Genomic DNA, 24,496 nt, shown 5'->3' with positions numbered 1-24,496 from the left:
AAATGAATGGGACCATAATTTAAAAAAATGCATATCATGGTAATTAAAAGAAGACTTTAAATGGTAACCAGAACGCTAGCCCCCGTATTTTTCCCCGCAGACCGCTCGCCCATATTTCTTCAGCGGACCACTCGTCCCGTTTGGTGTGGACCAGTGAGTGGTTACAGGATTTGACTAGGGCGAGTGGACTTCGGTGATCAGGGCGAGTGGACTTCGGTGGCCAGAAATAGGTGGGTCCATCTGTTCCAACGTCAGCGTATTTGACCAAGGGCAAATGTGTTTTTGGGGCGAGCATTCTCTTATCCCTTTAAACTAGCGACTGAAAGCATTAAGTATGTATGACATAATTATTACTACAGTTCATTCAGATAACTTACGATATGATTAACAATGTTTATTATTGATGAGTATAACAAGTGTATATGTAACATTTTGACTTGGCGTCGGCTCTGCTTCCCCCTGCTCAGCGCAGCCCAGAAGAACATCATTAACCATTAGGAGCAGGGGGATCTAAATATATAAATATATAAACACCCCCCATGGGGAACAGAATTAGCAGAGCCTACTGGTGGAGCTGGGGAGGCGGTGGGGGCAAGCAAGCGCATAGCACAGCAGACCTGGAAGGCAGCAGCAAGAGAATGACAGCCTGAGGGGGTTACATAGCTTGGCAAGAGATCAGCTGACTGCCAGCAGGCTGCCACGTCGCCTGTGACGTAGGACTGGCGTAATAGAGTAGTAACAGACTTAAAGCAACATAGTGCGCAGTGACCCCTCAAGTGTATCTGTATGAACTAATTCCGCTGGCTACATACATTAATAAAATGTAGTGTAAAGTCCAATCAAATCTCCAGTGGTAATCCTTCTTCAGCCAGCAGGAGGGGAAATAGCGACACCTGCTCGGCCATTAATGAGAACTGCAGTGAATTTGGCACCTCGTCATGAGTGTTGCTAAAACAGACGACTAAAATGTATTATTATATATGTGTTAAACAGTGTGTTTAAGTAAATAGTTCCTCTTTCAAACGATGGTAGCGTCCTTTGTTGGCCATTAGCTCTTGATGCGTGCCCTGCTCCACAATTCTCCCATCCTCCATGAAGATAATGTGATGTGCCTGCTCCACAGTCCTCAGCTGATGGGCAACCACCAGTACTGTTTGGCCACAAGCCATGATCTCCTGTGTCACCTAAAACACAAGAATGGTTCTAAATACTGGTTTACAGTATTGACATGAGTATTTTGTCAATACTGTAAACAAACAATGAAAGATACTGGTTTACAAAAGAAGCCTGTGTCTTATGTCATAAGACATGGGATAATCATTAACATTTCCCAAGTGTACTTTCAGCCAGTCTGAAGTAATTGGCAAGATCTGCACTTTTGTGGTTCCAACCTAATTGGTAACCTTTAGTGTCATATGCCGTAATAAAGAATAAACCTTTCAATTGTATTCCACTGGTGTTTTTCAAAATAAGAAATTAGATTCCAAAATATGGGCTAAAACACATTTTCACAAATATAACAATACATGTTCTCCCAATTATGTTTTTTTTTTAAGTACACTCTAAAACCTTTCTACATACGGCATTCTGTATGTCAACGTCCAGGTTGCTAGTAGCCTCGTCCAGGATGATGACCCGAGGTTGTCGGACCAGAGCTCTGGCGATGGCTATACACTGCTTCTGTCCAGCAGCAAGACTGCCACCACGTTCCCCTACATCTACACACAAACACATGTTGGACCATTGGTAGAATGGTGATTCCCAAGGTCCTTACACCCAGCAAACATTTGGTACAGAAATGTCACTTGCCATCATCATAAAACATAATTCTGTTTATTCCATCTGAAACGAACCATTAAGCTGTTAATCTTATATCTGCTGTCTACTTTAGGTTACTGTTTGAAGGTATGTTATGCAATATGTCACATATGTGTTAAAAAGTTCAATTGTCACAACTTCCAAACATTCCTTGTATGTATGCCCCGTACAGGACTATATAGTTTCTTATTCTAAAAATCAGCAGTCATGAATCAGGGACATGCTGGCCATTGGGAAAAGCGGGACAACTCCCGAACGGCCGGTACAGGCCGGCAATTAAAAAGAAAAAAAGAAAGAAAGAAAAACGTTGGCCGCTGGTAATTACGGTAACTGCCTTTGTTCCATTTTGAGGGCTGGGTGGCCCACAAAGTAAATATAACTCATGTAATTGGCCCACTGGCTTGTCTCTCATGATCTGAAATGGCCAATCTTTGACTTAGCAGCAGTGCTATAGTGAGAGATCTCTCTCTCATGGCTGCCACCGCCTATGTTGCCAGTATTGCCATAGCAACATTACTTTTCCTGGTGGTATTGCCTGGCAACACCACACTCATATGGATCATATGGCATTTTATTTCGTTTTGAGCATTTTTTTAAATATTCAAATATAAACCTGGGTTAAATGTAGGCCTACGTCGTCATGTACCATGTACAAGGCAGCGGATGATTCAAATGAGTGGAAATATCTCAGAAGCAATGCCCAAATGCGGCTCTAAAAACTAAATATAGCAAAACTACTGAGAATGTTCTCATTACGTATTATAACATGTTAATGAGCAAGTCATCCCAACACAATTAGGTACTCAACAAAGAACATATTTATATACTATATTTTTCAGTGAAAAGAAATAAGCAAAATGGGCCACGGACATAGACAAGTCTTGCAATCACATTGGCCCCACTGGCTTGTCTATCATGTGAATACCAGCCCCCCAAATAATATGGCGCACTGCCAATAGCCACGCACAATGAGGGCCTCTCCAATTCCTTTTCCCGGGCTGAATCAAGGGCCCAACACGTCACTGGTCATGAATCACCAAATCCTCATAAGAACAGTTCCCCCTCTGCAATGGTCCTCAACTATTAAAATGTCCACTTTGTTATTTGCCATTGAATTTTCACATATTAACACTCACAATTCCCAGACAGAAGGGCATATGGCATTTTTTCCCTTATTGTGGTACAACCAAATATATGTGTAGTACTGTACATTTAATCTGAGGGTATTCTACACAGGCTATTGTGCAAATAATGATGTGAATGTTCTTTTTTTATGACACGTCAACCTAAATAAATCAATGCCGATTATGTTGTGTGGGTGCAGCCAGTAATTAATCCTTTTCTTGGAATTAGGCTAAGCTGAGTGGGTTAATGGAGCACTGGAAGCTTTTGCACATGGTCATGGGCAACTCTGTTACCTGCGTTATATTCCTCATCCAGATGAGAGATGAAGGCCTCAGCGTTTGCCCTCCTTGCAGCCTCTTTAACCTTTTCCTGGGTACAGTCCCTCAAGCCGTACTTTATGTTGTAGCTCACTGACCCAGAGAACAGCTCAGGGTTCTGGGATACCAGGGCCACCTGCAATCGGAGAGGTGAAAGAGATTGTTAAAAAGCAGTGCTTCATCACAAGCGCTCTTATTTATTTACTACAAAATGCAGTTGATACTGGAAAGGGAGGTAAGTATGGTCACAGGTGCAAGTTCTTTATTTTTTACTATGTTGTGGCATACAGCCATACCTTTTGTTATTTTTTACTATGTTGTGGCATACAGCCATACATTTGTTATGTTTTACTATAGGCATGTTTTCATTGCAGTTCCGGAATTTTCCCGGCAAAATAAAGAATTATAATTAGCATAACTTGCCGGGAGTTTAGTTTTTTGGGTGTTTTCACATGCCCTCATCGGCAGCAAAAATACTGGTATCGCTCGTTTTCACTGCCATTGTGACGGCATGAAAACCAGGGTTGCCAGATTTTGCGAGAGAAATAAGCAACCAGGTGTACAAAAATAAGCCCCAAAAAGTGATATTATCTAGCCACACGAGCACTTTAAAACTATACGCATCGCCGCATCAGCTACTTGAAAATTGCCAATCTACAAGCTCACAACAAATAAACCGCAACCAGCCACTATCAATACAAGCAACTTTACGGAAATCAAGCCCAGAGTCGCTTATAATTAGCAGACATGGCAACACACGGACTGAAAGACCTGCAAAAAACACACTGAAAGACCTGCAAAAAAACAGTCTCCCCAGTTTGGTTTGGTGCGTCTCTTCTCTCTCTCACCCTGAACGCTACAAATGGATTTAACAAAATATTCTTCATGCAACAACACATAAGGTTCAGAAAGGATCGCTCATGCGTTATGCAACCTGTTGGGGGAAATCTCGCTCTTAACTCATTTAGTGCCACCCCTTTCACCACTAGAGGGCGCCCAGTGGCCATAGAAAATCCCATAGAGATATGCTGGTATATGCAGAAGCCCTGCAGCCATGACTTGCCTGAACACTTTCCTTTGTGCATGTACAGGAAGAGGATGAAGTTAGCTTGAAGTTAGCTATTGGCTACCAAGCATTTTAGAAGCCTTATTTTCGTCAACTTAGCCATGATTAAACCTTGCACACCTCATGCATGGGAAAAAAACAGAGAAGAATGAGCTCTAAAAAATCCAATGCAATCCTGGATTGCATTGGAGTGGATTTGTGCAGTTTGTTCACAGCTTTCAAACAAAAAAATCCGATTGGAAATCCGTTCAGGCATTCTTGAGATAATCGCCATTATGTTTTACATGTTATGTAAACAAACATGGCTGCCCTGTATGTTAGATGGGGTTGTATGGGGGTGGAACATGCAAAATCGCGATTGAAATCATGTTCACTAGATTTGATGGGGTCCAAAAAAAAAATTTCAAAAAAAATTTTTTCAATTTTTTTTTTCTTTTTTTTTTAATATCCCGAACTAGTTCGGGATAGGCACTCTGGGATGCGATAATATATCCCGAACTAATTCGGGATAGGCACTCAATGAGTTAACAGCAAAACGCTCCCCCCATGCACTTGTGGCTTGTGGGCTTGTAGATTTAGCTTTTTTTTCACGCGTCACTGTAAACGATGGATGACCATGCAGACTCGATGCTCGCTGCTCTGTAAAACACTTTTAATCATGCAACGAGGAGAAACTATTAACTAATGATGCAGCTCTTTGAGTTGGTAAAGATTCCAGCTTTCATCACAACATTACGAGCGCATTGCATCCCGTTCTCCAGACCGGACTTGTATCAAAACCCACACAGTTTAATTAAAAATAGGCTATAGAATACAAATAAGTTTGAACCATGAGCAAGCTCAGAAGGTTCAGAAAGGATCGCTGCATGATGCAACGTGTTGCACTTGTGGGCTTGTAGATTATTAGCTGTGTTTTTTTTCTTCTTCACGCGACACCATAAACGATGGATGACCAGAGAAAGAAAGAAATAGACTGCTGTGTTTGTCAATGCGATTCTAGCCTAAATAATTAATCCCCTATTCAAGGTGAAGCTGTAGACCTACTTTATTTCTATATATTCCTTTACATTCAGGTCGTTTTCAATCCCAGATACAATGTTTTAAACTGTTAACTGGCCCTTTCATGCACCTGGTTGTCAAAAAAACGGCAAATTCACGGCATGCGTTTTCACTGGAGGGAAATTTGTATTGTCACGGTACTTTCATCAAAAATTACTAGGTATTTTCCCGTCAAATTTCTGCCCCCAATACTGCCGGGACACAAAATAAGTGGCCGTTTTCACATGGCGTGAATTTCAAAATTGCCGTCATTTTTGAAAAAACTCCCAGAAGTTTTGCTCAGTGAAAACGGGGCTTATGTTGTGGCATACAGCCATACCTTTTGATGTAGGTATTTGTGCTTGTAGTGGTGAAGGGGATGTCCATCCAACAGGATCTCCCCCTCCTGAGGGTCATACAGTCTGTTCAACAGGCTGACACAGGACGTCTTCCCACCACCAGAGGGACCGACAAGAGCTGTGATCTTCCCTGGGCGCAGCTCCATCGATACTGACTGGTAAGGAACAGTTTAATGCGGGGTTAGCCATAGCAGAAAGTGTGGGAAACAACGGAGCTTGAACAATATTTATTTTTGAATGACCAAAGCATTATAGGTGGTTATGAGATTCTTAATGCAGTTAATTTGACATTTCATGTTCTAGGTGAGTACAAGCTTAGTACAAGCGATCCTCACAAACACTATGATGATACTGCATAAACCATACAAAAGCGAATGCCTACTAATTACATTTCTAAAGAACTTTGCTCAATTTTGCTTGGATGACAGTCATCAACCACTTTACATTTTGGTGATTCGTGACAAAAGATTTGAGCACCCTGATGCACAACATCAATAAAAGCTCACTGATATAACCTAAAAGCAGTTTCTACTGGGGCAGATAAGAGTAAACAGACTCTAACCTTGAGTGCTGTTTTATCGGGCGTTGAGGGGTAGGAGAAGCTGACGTTCTGAAAAGTAACTCGCCCCTCCAGCTTCTCAGGGGCCAGCTCTCCTGCCTCCTTACACTGTGGTCTTCTGTCCAGATAGCTTAACACCTTGTTTATGACACCTACTGTGCTCACTGTTTCTCCAATGCCATATAAGATCTCCTGGAAGACAAACAATATGTTTAGACTTAGATCTTTAGAAGTATTCCTAAGCTTAAACAGAATACAAGCACATAAAGGGCACCACAATTCTAAATACACTAATAATTCTAAAGCATTTTTCACTTATTTCACAAGATGTTTTGTCTGGGTGCCATCAATAAATCATTGTGCAATGTAAAACAACTATGAATACTGCATTCATTGCAGGATATATATATTTTTATGCAGTGCACTCTCTTCTGTGAGTATCCATATTCTGCACAGACAACAGAACTCACCCTCATATTGGCTGTCATAGGTTTCTGGTAGAGGAAAAAGGTCAGCAGGCTGCCAATGCTGAGTTGACCAGAGGCCAGCAGATTACGTCCACAGAACAGCATCAGCACCTTAATGCCCAGGCTCACCAGCTGGAAGGCACACACAGTGATAAGAGCCATATGAAAAACAAATCATATATTTTTTAAATTCTGAATGCTCAAATTGCCCGTTGAATGTGTATTTACTAAGTAATTTATTCATTCATGAATGTGTTGAGTGACGACGCTAGCCAATCTTGTTCTCACCTAGGCCTACCTGGATGTGAAAATGCTATTGTCACAGCACGTGTGATTGCGACCGTAAGGTCGCAGTTTAGTATGAAAACCTCCACCGTCGGTCACACGTGCGGTCGACCGCACGTCACACGTGCGGTCGACGTGTGATGAGGTCACGATGAGTCATCTATGCCCAAATATAGATTTCTAGGTCAGATGGCCCATAGAGTTTGTGATGTCAAACCTAGCAACCCAATATAAACAAACCTGATGTCAGACCTGAAGTATCCTTTTATACCCATATATGGAGATACAGAGATCTCCATATATGGGCATATTAGAAAGCCCATATATGGGCATATACGGATGACATCAGGGATATCCATATATGGGCATAAAAGGGACAAGGGCTTACAGTTAAGAGATCTCCATATATGGGCATATCAGAAAGCCCATATATGTTCATATACTGATGACATCAGGAATATCCATATATGGGCATAAAAGGGACAAGGACTTACAGTTAAGAGATCTCCATATATGGGCATAAAGGGACAAGGACTGTTACAGTAGATATAGAGATGTCCATATATGGGCATAAATGAACAAGGACTGACAAACACTGAGATCTCCATATAACCTATGGGAATATAAGGGACGAGGACTGTCAGCTTGTAGACCTATTTTCTAAATATTGTTGTACATTAAAAACTTGAAATGGGTCGTTCTGCATAGTACTTGGGATTTGTTGATGTAAATGTTCACATAATTGGTAAAACAAACTTTTGGCCTATTTGTGGAGATAAGCGACCAACGGTCGCTTATCTCCCGATTAGGGAGTCTTACTGGTGAATAATACATTTTGAGTGAATCAAGAATTTCACTAAATGTTGAATGTGAATACACTGCAGAAATGCAGTCTCATCTGGTGGTACGGCAGTTGGAGTCATACAGTAAGAAATGCTGATGCATGAGAGTGACACGCCACACGTAAGTATCCCTACCTTGCCCAGCTGCCATGGCACTATTTGAGCATCCTAGACAGCTCTCCATGGCTGGAATGATATTAGACTAGAAAGATAGTGTAGTTGCCATGACACGGGTCACACTTGCAATAAACATATCTCTGTATCGGTCAGTCCTTGTCCCTATTTGAGCGTGTGTGCTAAACCATTCCTTCCTTTGCCCATGAGATCCCTGATGTCATCAATATTAAGCCCATATCTTGGAATGCCCATATATGCACATGTGTCAGTCTCATGATGTGGTCTATGATGTCAGACATCTACCGGTATGATGTCAGTCATCTCCATATTTGGGAAACATTTCATTTGTAATTGTTGTGTGTCTCTCTTTATATGGAGCTGACTATCATGACCTGGAACTCCATATATGAAGATCACAACACTGACCTCATCAAACCCTTGATAGCCATACATGGAGATGACTTAATCATCACTTAGATCTCCATATATGGAGCTGGCCAATACCTCTACATTTGACATCACAAACTCCAGATATGGATATAGCTCCAGATATGGATATCTATCTATAAATGCGAGAAGTCTCTGCGTGTGTGTCTGTCTGTCTGTGTGTGTGTCTGTAATCCGCGTATCTCGAGAACCGTTCGTCCCACCGGCTTCAGATTCGGCACGCGCGTTCCCCGCCGCGGCACGGAGTGCAGTGCCGGGTCTCGACCCGACCCGACGCGCGGTTTTCCCGAACCGGCGCGAAACGTTCGGAATCTCCTTATGCGGGGTTGATTGTTGACATCAGGCTGTTCCGGAGGAAGATATCTCCATATATGGGCATAAATGGACACAGGCAAACAGATGTTCAAAACGGGTCCTATGACAACAGGTATAATGAGGTTTGCATTAAAGGGGGAACCGGCACTGTGTCTGCAACACAGTTGGAGGCACAGACAGATACTAAAATGGACGCAGATAGACAGATATCTCCATATATGGGCATAAAATGGACCCAGAACTATAACTGCAGTGATCTCCATATATGGACATAAAATGGACGCCGACAGACAGACAGACAGATACAGATATCTCCATATATGGGCATAAATGGACACAGGCAGACAGATGGTCAAAACGGGTCCTATGAAAACAGGTATAATGGGGTTTGCATTAAAGGGCGGGGCATTCATTCCCTATTTACATTGTTCCGAGTTGGCCAGGTCGCCGACTCAGCTTCTAGTATAAATCAATGGGGGGAACAAATTCACTAATGAATTAATATCAATTAAACTATACAACTTTTCTCTACAGAAAATTAACTTTTGGTCACTCTTGAATAAGTACTATAGTGTGTTGCCCTCTTAGGGCAACCACACTAATAAAAAATGCTCTGCACTAGATTCAGAAAACGTGCATGAACATTGATGGCCTGTTATAAGTATTGTACACGTTCCTTATAGATTAGAAGTTACTTCATATTAGTTTATATTGAGTTAGAGTGCACATACCTAATTTGAGCTCATTAAAACACAATGGGCAATGAATCCATGCAATTTAACACGATTAACAATGTTGTGCCTAAGCCTTAATTATTTCTTTTGGTCACTCCAAATGTTTGGTTGGAATGCCCTCTAGTGGACAGAATGGTAAATGGTGCATTTATATAGCACTTTTATCCAAGGCGCTTTACATAGATTGTGCATTACATTCACCCATTCACGCACACATTCATACACTGGTGGCGGAGGAAACCATGCACGGCACCAACCTACTCACCGGGAGCAACTAGGGGTTCAGAGTCTTGCTCAAGGACTCTTCGACATTAACTCAGGGGGAGCCCGGATTAGAACTGGGAACCCTTCGTGCTCTAATAACGGTTTCTCTACCCCTGAGCTATGCCGCCCCTGGCATACATAACCACATGCTGCAGTCTGTAGTACACAATACGGTACATTGGTATAGCGTAGCCTATTAAAACTCAGTTACTGCCAATTAAATATGCCTTCTTTGGGTGTTCCCTGCCATAAATCTCCATAGACTTCCATGTAATTTATAGTGCACAGATCATGCACGCCCATGCACAGATCATGCACCATGTTTGTGCAGGCTGTTCACAGCTTTCAAACAAAAAAATCAGATTGGAAATCCGTTCAGGCATTCTTGAGATAATAGCCATTATGTTTTACATGTTATGTAAACAAAGATGGCTGCCCTGTATGAAAGATGGGGTTGTATGGGGGTGGAACATGCAAAATCGCGATTGAAATCATGTTTACTTTTTTTTTTTTTTTTTCCTAAGTAAAAGTCGATTTAAGTCGTTTGGCAGGGAAGTCCATAGTAAGATAGTTGATCTGAAAGTCGTTTGGCACTGTATGAGTTAAGGACATAATTTATAATTTATAATAATATGCAAAATGTAAGCATTAAAAATTTGACGGATTATAGAGGAAGATACCCCTAAGGCCTAAGGTATTCTTTTGAAATGCAAAAGTGAAAAGGAAAAACCTCCTGAACTCAGTTCAGTTAAGCACCAAATCACAAACGGCAACAGCTGTCAACAAATTGTCATCAATGAAAATGTGATAATTAACTTATTTGACATTAATAGGTTAATGGGCACAATGATTAATTTTAGTGACAAACAAGTCACATAGATGTCATCTTACCCTCCGAATCAGAAGGTGGACTGCACTGTAGATGCCTTTTTGTCTCTTGATATTGTACATCTGCTCCAGTGCATCATTATACCTCTTCACTTCAACTTTCTCTCCCTTGAAGCTGCGGACAATTCTGATTCCCTCAATTGTTTGTTTAGCCAACTCTGCGTTCTGAGCCTGGCTTTCTTGCACCTTTTCCTTGACCTCCTATTTTAATGAGGAACACATGGAGACATAAGTCAATCAGCAATATGGAAACGGCATCATACATCATGGACTCAAATTAGACATTAGTTGTGTGGTGTTTCCTCTCGCTGCCATATTACAGATCATTCTGCTCTACAGGGTCTTGGCAACCATAAATAACAATACACTCTGTTCTACCATTATAATAAATAGTGTGTGGCAGCGTCATATTTAGAATGAAAAGGATATATATGAAAACGCTGATAAATCCCACAATGTTTGCATAAATGCATTTAGGAGTGTTGATTGCTTTGATAAATGAGGCCCATCGCCCCCATGGGAAAATGTCATGGTACCTACCTGGCTGTAGGTGGTATATTTTTTCTGTATAAGGGCCAAGAGAGGCATCTCTATACAGGTGAGGACTGTGAGCTCCCAGGACAGGCTCAGCATCAGTCCCAGCATGAGGCTGGCTTTCACCAGGCCACGGACAAGTGCGTTGGCATTGAGTGCTACGGCACGGCCCATCCTGTCCACGTCAGAACTGAGGCGGGATGAAAGGCCTCCTGCAGGTGTTTGCAGGTGGCAGGTGTCACAAAGACCAGACAACAACAGTACAATCAACAACAGTAGTATTATAAATAATGGTGATTTCACATGTTGAGTCATATTTTTATCTAAGTCAGGCATAGACCTTTTTCCAGAGCTCTGCCATGTACAGTAGCTGCGGTGTCGCTGTGCGAAGTGGTGCCGCTTGACACCGCATTTATGGCTGCCGCTCTGAGAAATTGTCTATATATCACAACAGGGACAGCCATCCCAGAACAGTGGGAGGACTGGGAAATGGTCATTTCCAAAGCATTGTATAGATCAGCATATGGTTGTCATTATTTTCTGTGAAAGCAGCCCAACAAATTAAAGTTTATTTTGGTCTGACGTCAAACACTCCCAGCTCTGAGATGGGAAGTAGGAAATTTCAAGTAGGAAACTTCCCGGTTCCCACAAAGAGAGGGCATGTGATTATCTGCCTCTGTGTGGCTGCTCGGCTCTATTCAAGACCCCCAACACAAAGTCAGGTGTGTTGAATTATGATATCTGTGTGCCTGTCTCTGAAAGTTAAAGTAATTTTCAAGAGTTGTGAGCCGCAAGTTGTTACGGCTTGGGTAATTCATGTTGCATCCAGACTTCTCATTTCCCTGACTTCCTGGTGGGAAAATATAAATCCAACACCACAGGGAAAGAACTCTAAGTGTAAGCATGTGTTTTTTATTTAAAAACCTTAGACTGAACCTGAAAGCGACAGTTAAAATGGCTAAAAGATTTTTATAATAACCTCCCTGGAATACGGTATGCGATCAGAATGAAAATGCTACATGTGTTTGTGTGTGTCTCACCGGGCTTGTTGTCCTCAAAGAAATGGATCTCCTGTTGCAGCAAACTATGGAACAGGAGCTGTTTCATTCGCCTGTTCAGCCTGGACAGGGTCAACATGAACATGCTTCCTCTCAGCCCAGAGCACAGCATGCTGGGATATAGGGAACAATTCAAAGTGAGATATCTTTCCATTCACCTAAATGATTTATTTATAAGACCAGGTCATTGAGCATATACATGGAGAGGCAGCAAAGGGAAAAACAAGTAAAAAGCAGGATTCAATCCTACATGTGGGAAAATCATAATAGCCTTTTGTGCAACCTAAGAGAGGGGGCAGGGGGAGGGAGAAATATGTAACACTATTGTTGTGTCACCTTCCAAGTGAGAAAAGTGCCAGATGAACGATTGTCTGAGTGAAGCTTGAATGAAGGTGTTGACCGCTCAGCATATCAATAACTCTCCCCTGGTAAAATGGGATGAATGTATCACCTGCAAACAGATAATCAGAGGTGAACAGATTGTTTGACAGCCTTAACTAGGGTGACCAGACGTCCCAGTTTACCCGGGACAGTCCCGTTTTCAAGCTGCGTGTCCCAGTGTCCCGACAAATATCTCTAAAACACTAATATGTCCCGGTTTTCAACATTCACTGCAAAATTGTCCTGGTTTTCGCCAGAAATCAAATAATAGTAGCTGTTTTTAGTGGTTGCATAGACATTTATCATGTTCTTTTCATGAAAACATGCTCACCTAACCAATCAGAAAACATGAACAAATTCATTGCATGTCTGAATTCAACACTGAGCCTGTTTGTCAATCCCTCACTACCTGTAGGCCTATGCAACCCTGCGTTGTGTATGTGAGCGCGTGCACAAACGTTAGAGAATGGGCACGCGCGTGCGCGGTAACGTGCGCATTGCTTTGAGGGTCCCAGTTTTAGGCAACAGTGGTTTGCGTCCCAGTTTGAGCGGCTGAAAATATGGTCACCCTAGCCTTAACTCATTCAGTTTTCTCTGCCATTATATACCTTTTCATAACAGGGACATGGATAATTGGTTCTACAGCATTACTAATCCACTGCATCAAATTTGCACCACTGTACAGCAGAGTTCCCCAATTAGTTTTCCCCAAGGGCCGAATTATGTCCAGGGTAACAAGCCGAGGGCCACAACATTGCAGGGGGCGACGGTGGCGTTCCCGCTACTCCAGCGACAGTTCAGATATCGTCGTTGTCGGGTGAAAATCTTGTATGTCCAAAACCGTTTGTTTTACATTTATCATTTTAAAAATGATTTAAACTAGTGAAAACAGCCGATCTACAAGCACACATCGCGAGGCGTTGTGTGCTTGTAGATCTGCTGTTTTCACTACTTTTGTGCGACGGCCTTGTATGATGAAGCAGGGCTTTACTTTGCGAAAGAACATACAAATTCGGAGATACGAGGTTTCCACCCGACAATGACGATATACTAGAGTTGTTGCTGCTCTTATATCACCATTATTACTGGGGTTGGTGGGGGCCAGACAGTAGCACCCCGCGGGCCGCAAATGGCCCGCGGGCCGCCTATTGGGGAACCCTGCTGTACAGTATCGTCATAACATGATGATGTACTAGTTTTATGATGCATATTATACAGTACTGACTCACAGATTACGGCGACGATGAGGAAAGAAAACGCTGCCGTCAGATGAAGGACATCTGGTCTGAAAAACATCACCACTCTGGTCAGCACCTTCCTGGCATCCACTTTCTTAACATCTACTTTCGCCCCAGCTCCGCCGAGGAGGTACAGTTCCCAAACCCCACAGGCGACCAGAGACGATATCGTGCACAGGATCACAGTACTGGGTTCTGGGATAAGTCCACCTCCACGGAAGAGCACTGGGGGCTGATGATCGGCCACGAGTGCCCGTCCACTTTCGAACACGGGCGGCAGCAGGCAGAGGAGAGCAACCCACCTGCAGAGGTGGAAAGTACAAAAAGTATTTGAGTACTTTACTCGGGTATTTCCAATTTCCAATACTTTTACTTCTACTCCACTACACTACAATTCTGTAACTTTACTTTGCAGATTTTGATTGTTAAAACATACATTAACCACTCTACCCCAGGCCTAAATACATTTCGGCCATTTGAAAATAGACGATCTACAAGCTGTCGCATTGTAGATCTATTTTCAAAATATTTGAAAAGGGACATTCTGCACAATGAGTAATTTCAACTTTTTGTATTTCAAGTACATTTTGATACAAACACTTTTGTACTTTTACTCAAGTACATTTTGACTTCTACTTGTAAGTAAAAGAGTATTTTTACATTGCAGTATTGCTACTTTTAGTACTTAAGTAAAGAATGTGAGTACTTTTTCCACCATAGCCCACCTGTTAAGTGCACACTGGGGCTTCCCATCAGTCAACACCCAGGTCAGAGAATAGAGGATTGTCCATCTTACAGCCGCATAGGCCCAAAGACCCAGCGGTCCTCCAGAAGTGGAGCAGTCACAGAGCACCAGTCCTCCCCACAGTGACAGCCACAGCACACAGTCACACAGGAGGACGACACACACAAGTCTCTTCTCTCCGGCCATCTCCCTTCTGCGTTCCACACTTCCACCCCGAAGATGTACCTGTACGTGAAATTAACCCCAGTCAGTGGAACACGAATGTTGTTGTTACAATCTGCAAAACCATTCTGATTAGCAAACCATTCTGTCACAACTTAATAAGAGATTTAACGTTGTTAAAAATGTCATTAGACAATATTTTGTTCCCAGACTTACTTACCGTTGTCTCACTTTAGGCCCAGGAGGACGCTTTACTTTTACTTTCGCTTTGTCAGTTTCCCACTCCCTATCGAGGGCAGCACACTTCGTCTTCGACCCATTGGCATTTGGAAACCACTAGAACACACAACTTAATTTAAAACGGTCAGATTCCGTGTTACTATATATAATTCATTCCAGACGTCCAGACCCTTCTATTAAACCCATGCGTTCAGCTGCGGTTCCTCCACGTCTTGTTTCTTTTCCACGACAGGCTTTTTTAAATTTATCTTCAGGAAGTACTTCATAATTATGACCACTTGATGGCGACATGTCCTCATATAAGGCTCTGTTAATGCCTACCAATAATGATACAAAGAAAACATAATTTAATAAACGCATTTACTTTATTTTCTCACAATGTATAAATAATGCATTCATATGAAAAGGTATAATTTGGCCCGAAAGCAATACTAGCCTTTACAAAAATACTTAATTGCAAGAGAAGACACTATTACACGACCAGCCAAGTACTTTGAATGTCAGTCATAATGAGGAATTGTATTCCTTAATCGTTACAATACTCTTATACCTGGAATACGCAGACATACCAGCTAAAACGCAGGCATATATATTGTATGTCTGGCAATATTCAAACTAAGCGATGTCCTTGCTTTCAGTCATGTCACATTAAAAAGCAAGCAGGCTTTTAGATATCATTTTGCTACAGTCATTCACATCCATAATGAATGTGTACTATCTTCACAGAATACCGTTAAATATGGGTCAAACCCTATGTAAACTGTAATATAATATGACAACATTTATGCTTATTATTTAAACACAAATGCAGAGGTTCTGAGTAATAAAATCTATCCAGTGATTGTATGTGTTTTCAAATACAAACGCAACACATAGCGGGGTATTCAAAAAAAGGCACTGTCATGAAGGGATGAGAAGCATGCAGATAAACATGTATGTTTCGTTACTGCTTATAGAGTAGGCATTCCTTTTCTCACATCATCTGCTCTACAGTGTATGCGCTATTGTGAAACTGCCCACGTATATTATACTGGGTGTGACTCGTAAACTCAATACCATGTTCAGCTTATTGGTTCAAATCAGAGGAAAGTAGACTTATTTTCCTCTGTTGAGTGACTGAATTAAAGATATGGCTTGGTTTCATACAGTGTGTGTATATAGTTAGAGGGTATATATTGGATTGTTACATCATATCCACATGGTTCGGCAGCATATTGTGATATACAGTACAAACACATATTTCATATTATAATGTACAGCGCTATTTGTTTTGGCGTGTAGGGTCAACACTCAAGTCTCAGATTTAAAATGATACTTGAAAACACATCTCAGCATTTGTTTCAACATAATTTGGAGTACCAAATGGCCAGGGCTGGTACGTTGTCAGTCACAAGAAATACTCAAACGTTCAAATGCTCACTCATTACACACACTACAGTGTTGTATGTTGTACATTCCCAGCCCCAACCTTATGGTATGTGAAGTGAGTTGAAACACTCACGAAGCGAACAGTTTGCTAACACTGTTTGATTCAGGTGTCAGGTCTGATGTGTGTTAGAGGGTGAGGTAAGATGATAGATCAAGTTCAAATCTTGCTGGCGATGTGCTCCGTCTGGGAGTCTGAGTCCTGCTCTTTGTCTCCCTCTGTGGGTAAACTGCTGTACTCGCAGTGTGGCGCTGTGTCAGCTGCAGGTTTTGAGGGTTCCGTCGGGGCCGCGGGCTCGCCCTGCTCTGAAGCCTGCCCGTCCCCCTTATCCAGCCAGTAAAATGACACCATGAGGAACAAGGCAGACGAGGCCACAACAGCGCCGCAGGCAGCGAACATGTGGTAGTACTGCCCTGTACTGTCCACCAGGACACCTAAAAGACAACCACATGGCAACGTCAGTAATATTACTAGTAACAACAGGAAAGTAACAAAAGTCACACACAAGGGAGAATGGCTGTTCCCCTCTTCACCTGTGTGTCACCCATTGTGAACATTATCCCCTTACCACTTTGAGATTTACTTGAACAAAAAGTACAATGATTCAAATATACATTAACGTTCTACAAAACATGAATATCACACTGTGACTTAAAGCACTGTTGTGCAATTAATGTGGTCCATACGTGAACTCTTATGAGCGTGAACACGAGGGAAGCATAGTTGACATTTAAGAAGGCTGTGGAAGTGAAACAGGAGAGTCTGTGCCCTTTCCCCGATTTCTAACGCAACTAATACCACCAGCCACACACTGGCCCTGCCCCCTTCACAGATCCTGTTCAGTTGTTCCCCTGAGAGGACTGTTGAACACTCTAGACTTCTTATGCTGTCTTTTATGTGTAATATTGACTTCCACCGACTCTATGTACAATTTAAGAATTTAGCATAATGCTCAAGAAAATGGAGCACAAAGAAAACAATTCAGTTAAGTAATTACAGTAACCCAACCAAGCATCTGTCGAAACAACATGCTATAAATAACATACTATGCATCTGTGGTCAAGCAAACAGTATACAGTATGTCTATGTAAACTGGTATAATAAGTAATGAACTGATATACATCGGAATCTATTGAAATTAGGCAACAACAAAAAAATAAGGAGTGCTAGGGGAGGTGGAATCCGGAGAGGTGAGTTTTCAAACTATGGCAGGAAATGGGGATTGACTGCAGTCCTGAATGAGAGGGGAGGTCAGTCCACAACTTGGGGTTCTGGAGGGAGAATAGTCTACACATATTTGAGTGGAAGACTTTAAAATAGCACTTTAAAAAGTCCTCACTCTACACAGGAATGTGTGTGTACCTGATCTGATTCTAAGCCCCTAAGCGCTTCTCAGTCTGTGTTTACAGTACCTGCCAGTGGGGGGCCAATGAGCAGAGTAATGCTCTCCATGATAGCAAGCAGGCCCAGCGCTGAGGGGAAGCGGCTCATCTCCACCGTATCCATGAGCACGGTAAACATCAGTGAGCCCACCAGGCTCATAGACAGTCCGTATGTCACCACATAGGTCAGCAGTATGGGGAAGCTGGGCCCGAAGCAGCAGATGCAATTACTGAGCCCGTTCACCAGCAAAGCTGAAGAAAACACATAGATGTGACGCCCCTTGAAAAAGGGCAGGTTGAAGAGGATACCGACAGGCGGCCTCACCACGATGTTGACGATTCCCAGGATGGAGAGGAGCAGTGCAGCCTGGCCCTGCTCCATGCCATAGGCTGTGGCATACGGTACTAGGTAAATCAGTGGCACCACAAAGCCCAGCATCATCCAGGTAATGCCTATGGCGTATGCACGGTACCGTGGGTTCTTGCGGAACAAGTCAAAGGCCATGTGCTTGCCCAGGACGGTCAAAAAGTAGCTCATCATCGTCCTCGCCCTAACCTTCTCCTCTTCCTCCTGCTTAGGGCGGTCGTGGTTCATCAGGGGCTGGCCGCGGCGCTTAGGGGGCGCCAGGGGTCTCATCACTGCTCCACAGACGCAGCAGTTGAGTAGGACGGCGCCCAGGACGAGGAAGCTTCCGCGCCAACCAAATTCAGCATGGAGGTAGTTACCCAGGATCGGCAGTGTGCACAGGCCCAGGGCTGTGCCCGTGGAGGACATGGCATTGGCGAACGTGCGTCGACGTACAAAGTAATGTCCAAGAATGGTCACAGCGGGCTGGAAGCTGAAGCAGAATCCCAGACCTGGAATAATGGAGTGACACATGTCACAATGGACAATTGACCACATTCACCTGGAGGCCATTTTGCTCTTATATCATATGTGGATGTGTTATTACATATAGAATAGTGGAAGTAGAGTAGAGAGTAGAGACATTATAGTTAGTTTCTTTTAAAGGCATAGACTAACAGCGCCTCCTTGAGATGTTGGACCTTTCTAACAATAGTGAACCCTAGAGCCCGACCGATGTTGATCCCGATTCTGGAAAGTCCTTAACCACCAATGTTTTGACCAATAAAAGTGCAAAACTAATCAATTAGAAAAAAACGTAGATATCATTAAAGTGTCTATTTGAGAGCATTTAAAGTTTAGCAAAATATCGAATAAAAATAAGCACAAACGTTTTGATAGATAAAACAACAAACAGAACTTAATTTTATTTAACCACTTATGAAGAGAAAGAGTAAACCCGCAACGCCGTCAATTAATTACACTGGAGCAGATGAGTGTGTGGGTTTATCCTTTTTCTTTTTCTTCATGTTACTTTCCAAACCAGTACCTTAACCAAGGGATGTGCGACTTTGTGCGTATTCTATTCGTTTTTATTTAACCACTTATGCCCTATTCAGAAATAGAAACACGTCACAACCCAACATGTTGTGAAATGTTGTGAGCTTGTACAGTATATCTGTTATTTTAAAACTTAAATATGGACACCAGGTTGATTGATACTGATCAAATAATGGCTGATATAACAGCCAGATTGGTATTATTAATAAGACTGGTATAACTGTCGGACTCTAGTGAACATAAGCAAAACAAACACATATATCAGCTGTGCTGACAGCATCTCTGTCAAAGGTCTCTCACCTGTAATGATCCCAGCAGTGATGTAGAGCTCGATGATGGAATGGGTGAATGAGCTAGCAATCATTCCAAGCCCACTCAAGACTCCGCCCATCATAACTGTTGCTCGGCAACCAAACCTTTTCACCAGCACACTGCAGAGAGGACCTGAAGATAATGAAATGGGCTTAGTTAAATACACATTAGAGGACAAAGACCTACACAGTAACAGAAAGTTCATGTTCTTTTTCTGACACCCTATTTGATTAAATGCAAGCCATTTTAGGTTTTAGATATAGCTGTATAGCTGTTCTTGAACAAAGGGTTGCGTTTGTGGGTCACAGTGTGTATGGAATGTCTATGTACACATGCGTATGGAATGTCAATGTACACATGACATTAACTCTTGTTAAAACGCACTTACGTCTCTGATGTTTGCTCAACAAAATCAAACAATGGTTTGCCACACATTAAATCACTCCATAATTGTTCAGGAAGCTTAGTTCAAACGTCCTCAATGCTCATCATTCATAAATATGTTCTGACAATTAAAGACAAAGAGGCAGTCGATAAATTGTGCATTCTGTTTTTTGTTCTGTCTGGTGCTTCATTGGTGTTTTTATGTTATTTGTAGAGGTTTCTACTATGTATTACCTTTCATTTGGTATTCATGATTGTCCATTATATCTTATTTGACAATCCCTATAACTAGTGACAGTCAATAGGTTCGATAGTAGTTTGCTGTACAGTCAAATATTCACATGGGTCTTCACTGACTATGTTAATTTATAGTTCCACCCTACTTCTGTATTTCATGTAAATTACGTTACATAATCTACTGCATTCAACTTCCTAAAAGAATACTAACAATACAACGGTGGCTTGTGCAAAGTTCTGATGGCTTGTGTCTGGCCAAACTGTGTGTAGAGATAAAGTAATCTTTCACTGACTCTTCCAGTTTTAACTTGAGCTTATGGCACTAGCGTTGAATAGACTCTAAAGAGTCTGCCTTCAAACCTTTAGTCATGTATGACCTACTTAATCCTCTTTACCCCGTTGAGGGGCATAGGGCGTTCACCTGAGCTCTCCATCTCACTCTCTTCTGGGTCCGGGCTTTAGTCATGTATGACATGGAACCAATTATGTAGTTAATATGTAACTAACTAATATGTAGTTCAGTTAAGATTTTAAAACATCCTTGTTTTAATATGTATTTAAAGGGTATTTTAATGTGTAGATTGCCTTGTTTCTCTGCATGAAAGTTACGCAAATACATTAATGAAATGGTTATCTAAGAAAACGTAAGATTCTGAGATTTCAATGGCTGACACAGAGTGGACCTGATGAAAGGTAAGTTGTCTCGTCTTAAGCAGCTCTCCTACTTGGGTTACATCATGGCGGTTTTGTTGACCAAAATCAAAAACTGGACAACATTGTGATTTTAACATAAGAATTGCAGTTGTTTTGTTTTTTGTTATTTTTACAGAGATTCCAGCAATTCATGCTTGATACCGTACCTCCAGCATGAAGCACCGATGTCATAATGGAAGGCACCCAGGACGTCTCGCTATTGGTGGCCTGGAATTCATTCTGGAGGTCTGTGTAGAAGATCCCCACGCAGGAGGGGAAGGCGAGGGTCAGAGCCAGGACAAGGATGGTGGCAACCAGCACCGCCCAGCCCCAGCCCCCATCGGGTGCTGTGACTGCCCCCGGCATTGGCACGGAGTCTCTGGTCTCATGGTTGTGCTTTGCCCCCTCCTCAGAGTCATAGTTGATGGCTTTGGCCACCATCTCCACACCATTTGCCTGCTCAGGGACCCTGGTTGGGTCCATCTGGAAGCAGTGGTCACTTGTCCCTCTGTGCCCATTCCTACAAGTCATTTTCTGCTCAAGCGCACAGACAGTGTCCCTGTAGTAGCACTACAGTTACTGATATCCATGTCAACTTAACTTCTGTAACCTTCAACAAAACAGAACAAAAGAGAGGTCATAATCAAATCAGACAAACAGCCAAACAAATATTATTTAATTTATAAAAAAAACAACCTGAATTAAAATGTTCATGTTCATATCTTATTCCTATACTGTAGGTTTCTGGAGTGTATTTTCCTTGTGTAGACCCGAGGAGTGTATTAATACTTGTCTAGTATGAAAGTTGCAAGTACTTGGGAAAATCCTGAAATGAATGACCCTCTGTGAAGGCTGGATCCTTCATCCTTGCATAATTTTTCAGCAGCATTGGTCGTCATGAACAGAACAGCCCGCTAGCACTGCTGTGCTGTCAGATATGCTCCTATTTACTGGTCAAGTCTGCGTTAAGCAGTTAAGCGTTAAGCAGCAAGACAATTTGACAGTTAACTACCACACTGGACATGGCATTAAATAAATGTCGCCACGTTTAGGACCACGAGCACTTAGTTCACTCTCATCCACGTGGCATCTTGAATTAATGTAGGCTATTATTTGTCACCCAAATGGTCGTGGCATGCATGGGTTTAAAGTAAAATCTCGTTCGAACCAAACCCCCGGACCCTGGGAAATGTATGTATGGAAATGTATGTATGCTACTACTGTACACATAACATAGTTCACTCTTACATCTGCTGGTTTGCTTCTGGTTAAAACAATATACATATTGTTTCAAAAGCTTAGTAAAATGTATTATAGGGAATAGGCTATAAACATCACATACCATCCCTGGTTCCCTGTGTTATTCTAAACCACTGTTACAGGCTATCAATATCAGCGGGCTAGAGAAATACAGAACAAACAGGAAACGGCAGAAACCGTCATTCACATGAGGCTGCTGTACAGTTAAAATTCGTTCACCTTGTGTTATGGCTCCATTTCCATGTGTCGTTAAACGCCTCTCCTCCGCCTCAACGCCCGCATCCACGCTCAGTCAACACAGTAGACAAACAAGCGGCTGATGTGTCCGTCCGTTGCCTTTTAGCCTTGCAGGAGACATTCAAGACAATAAATAACCTGTTCGCTGTGGGCGGAGGCTGTGAGGCAGGACTTCAGTTCAGACTGAGGGCTTGAAACTGAAAGCGGATCCGTGCTTCTTGGGCTGCTGGTGGTGGTGGTACGGCGGCGTCGTGCCCCGAAAATAGCCGATATGCAAGCTCACAACACGTAGCTGACGCGAAGCGCGGTGAGCTTGCAGATCGGTTATTTTTGGCGCGCGACGCCGTCGTACCACGAAGCATACATTTGGTATTGTGTGGGATGTAGGGTAGGCCCGTGTCGGTCATGGCCAAGGCCGAGGCAAGTCAGGGCTGGCTCAGGCTGTAGCCTACTACTGTCAGTTACTATGGCCTATTATGAGATAGCTTACCAGTTTGTAAACACTTAGCCTACTAACCGTTACACTAGCCTACTTAATTGTAATAATACCCCAATTTGTCATCTTATTACTATTGTATTGTTGTCTTATATGTTTCATTCATATCCTTGAACCTTAATACCTTGATAAATGCATGCAATAAAGTATTTCTGAATTCTACATTTTAGGCACAGAAAAGTATATTCAAAAACAGGAAAAATAGCTTAAAACAGAACAAACTTGTACAAGAATAACAAGAATAACCAGTCTACGTATGAGTCCACGTATGGTATCGTGACGCCCCACAAGCCCTGAAAACTAAACTCCAAACAACCCAAAATAAACTAATTAGGGTCCTGCTTAACCTTCCATATCAGACTCGCCTCACCGCTACTCACCAGTTAAGAGTGGGGTGGCTCAGAGTAGATGACAGAGTACTGCAACGTGCAATGGGCCTGGTGGTGTACAAGATACACTACACCACTATGATACCCAAGTACCTGTCAAAATACTTTATAAACGTTAAGGATGTCCATAATTACAACACCAGAAGCCCATTGCACGTTGCAGTACTCTGTCATCTACTCTGAGAGTAATGTGGGAAGCCTTACCGAAGGCCATAAAGGAGTGTGGATCACTAGCATCCTTTAAAATTGCCCTGAAAAACCACTTACAGGCAGCAGCCGTTCGCAACTGGTAAAAAAAAACCTAGCCCAGCCCAAACCTCCCATGCCCCTTCTTTATACTTTCTGTTTGTTTAGACTTACTGTTTTCTTTTTGAGCGGTGGTCACAACGCTCCTATACGTGGCCGTGTGTGTGGGTCTGTCTCCGTCCGTGTCTGTATGTAGCCTAAACTTCGGCGCGTAACTAGTGCCGCACCATTTACGCCACTCGCGCAATATATACATCAAAATGTGCGGCTCGGCCGGGAATGGTGTGCTATTCGTTCCGATCCGCCTTACCATGCCGACGTAATCGGCAAAAAACGACGCTTAATTGTCCCCATTGACTTATAATGGGACAATGCAAGAAATCACTTTCAAGTATTTTTCTCTCGTAAACCATAGGAGCTACAGTTTCAAACCTCGGAGAGGAGATTCATAATGATTTTAAGAATGAATCGAAAAATAATTACATCACTCGGCCTCATGGTGGCGCTATAACGGCCCACTTTACGTTTTGCCCCGTAACTCTTGAACCGTAGATCGGAAAATTAAAATTCTTTTTTCCCTGGATTCCTTGGGTCAAGACGCATCTCCCCATATAGGCCACGCCCATTTGCGCCAGGATAGATTTTCCGCCATCTTGAATTTTCTCCAAAACACACTTTTTGCTCCTTTTCCTACATATTTTCTTCAAATGTCACAAAAATCGGTAGGCTACACATGATCTATGAGGTGGGTAAACCACCGCTCAGTTCACACGGGTGTGATTTTTTTTTTGTTCTTTCATTTTCTTTTCTTTACATATCTACTGCATAGTACTGTGTTCTATTCATCTGTCATTCAATGTTATATGAGATACTTTAATGGTTTCCTGTGGAAATAAGCTTAGTCTTTTCATGGATCTCCTTTTAGTAGACCTTGTACCAGTGAACTGTACCGTCATGAAACTGTACCTTTCCCTATGCAAACTTCTAATAAAGTCTTCAATCAATCAAGTCTAACAAGAAGAACCAGTGG

The 24,496-nt window shown here is 42.4% G+C and overlaps 2 protein-coding genes across 2 annotated transcripts; both read right to left on the bottom strand.

Moving 5' to 3' along the window:
- Positions 1-372: 372 nt before the first annotated feature.
- Positions 373-15,216, bottom strand: tap2t (transporter associated with antigen processing, subunit type t, teleost specific). The gene is made up of 13 exons (XM_080746896.1): positions 14,980-15,216; positions 14,578-14,822; positions 13,844-14,154; positions 12,570-12,684; positions 12,216-12,346; positions 11,182-11,387; positions 10,645-10,842; positions 6,753-6,881; positions 6,286-6,474; positions 5,705-5,878; positions 3,237-3,396; positions 1,582-1,718; positions 373-1,184 (listed from the first exon to the last, which is right to left on the bottom strand). The coding sequence occupies exons 2-13, from the start codon at positions 14,781-14,783 to the stop codon at positions 999-1,001; spliced, it is 2,142 nt and encodes a 713-aa protein (XP_080603022.1). The 5' UTR covers positions 14,784-14,822; positions 14,980-15,216; the 3' UTR covers positions 373-998.
- A 1,318-nt stretch (positions 15,217-16,534) lies between these two features.
- slc16a5a (solute carrier family 16 member 5a) lies at positions 16,535-22,377 on the bottom strand. Its single transcript, XM_080746900.1, has 5 exons — positions 22,318-22,377; positions 21,006-21,448; positions 19,513-19,656; positions 17,838-18,665; positions 16,535-16,859 (listed from the first exon to the last, which is right to left on the bottom strand). The coding sequence occupies exons 2-5, from the start codon at positions 21,367-21,369 to the stop codon at positions 16,585-16,587; spliced, it is 1,611 nt and encodes a 536-aa protein (XP_080603026.1). The 5' UTR covers positions 21,370-21,448; positions 22,318-22,377; the 3' UTR covers positions 16,535-16,584.
- Between the last annotated feature and the right edge of the window lie 2,119 nt (positions 22,378-24,496).

The sequence above is a fragment of the Nannobrachium achirus genome, assembly GCF_963921795.1.
Source record: "Nannobrachium achirus genome assembly, chromosome: 18".
In the NCBI taxonomy this organism is placed as follows: domain Eukaryota; kingdom Metazoa; phylum Chordata; class Actinopteri; order Myctophiformes; family Myctophidae; genus Nannobrachium; species Nannobrachium achirus.
The sequence above is the reverse complement of the archived record's forward strand: the minus strand, read 5'-3'. Positions and strand labels throughout refer to the sequence as shown.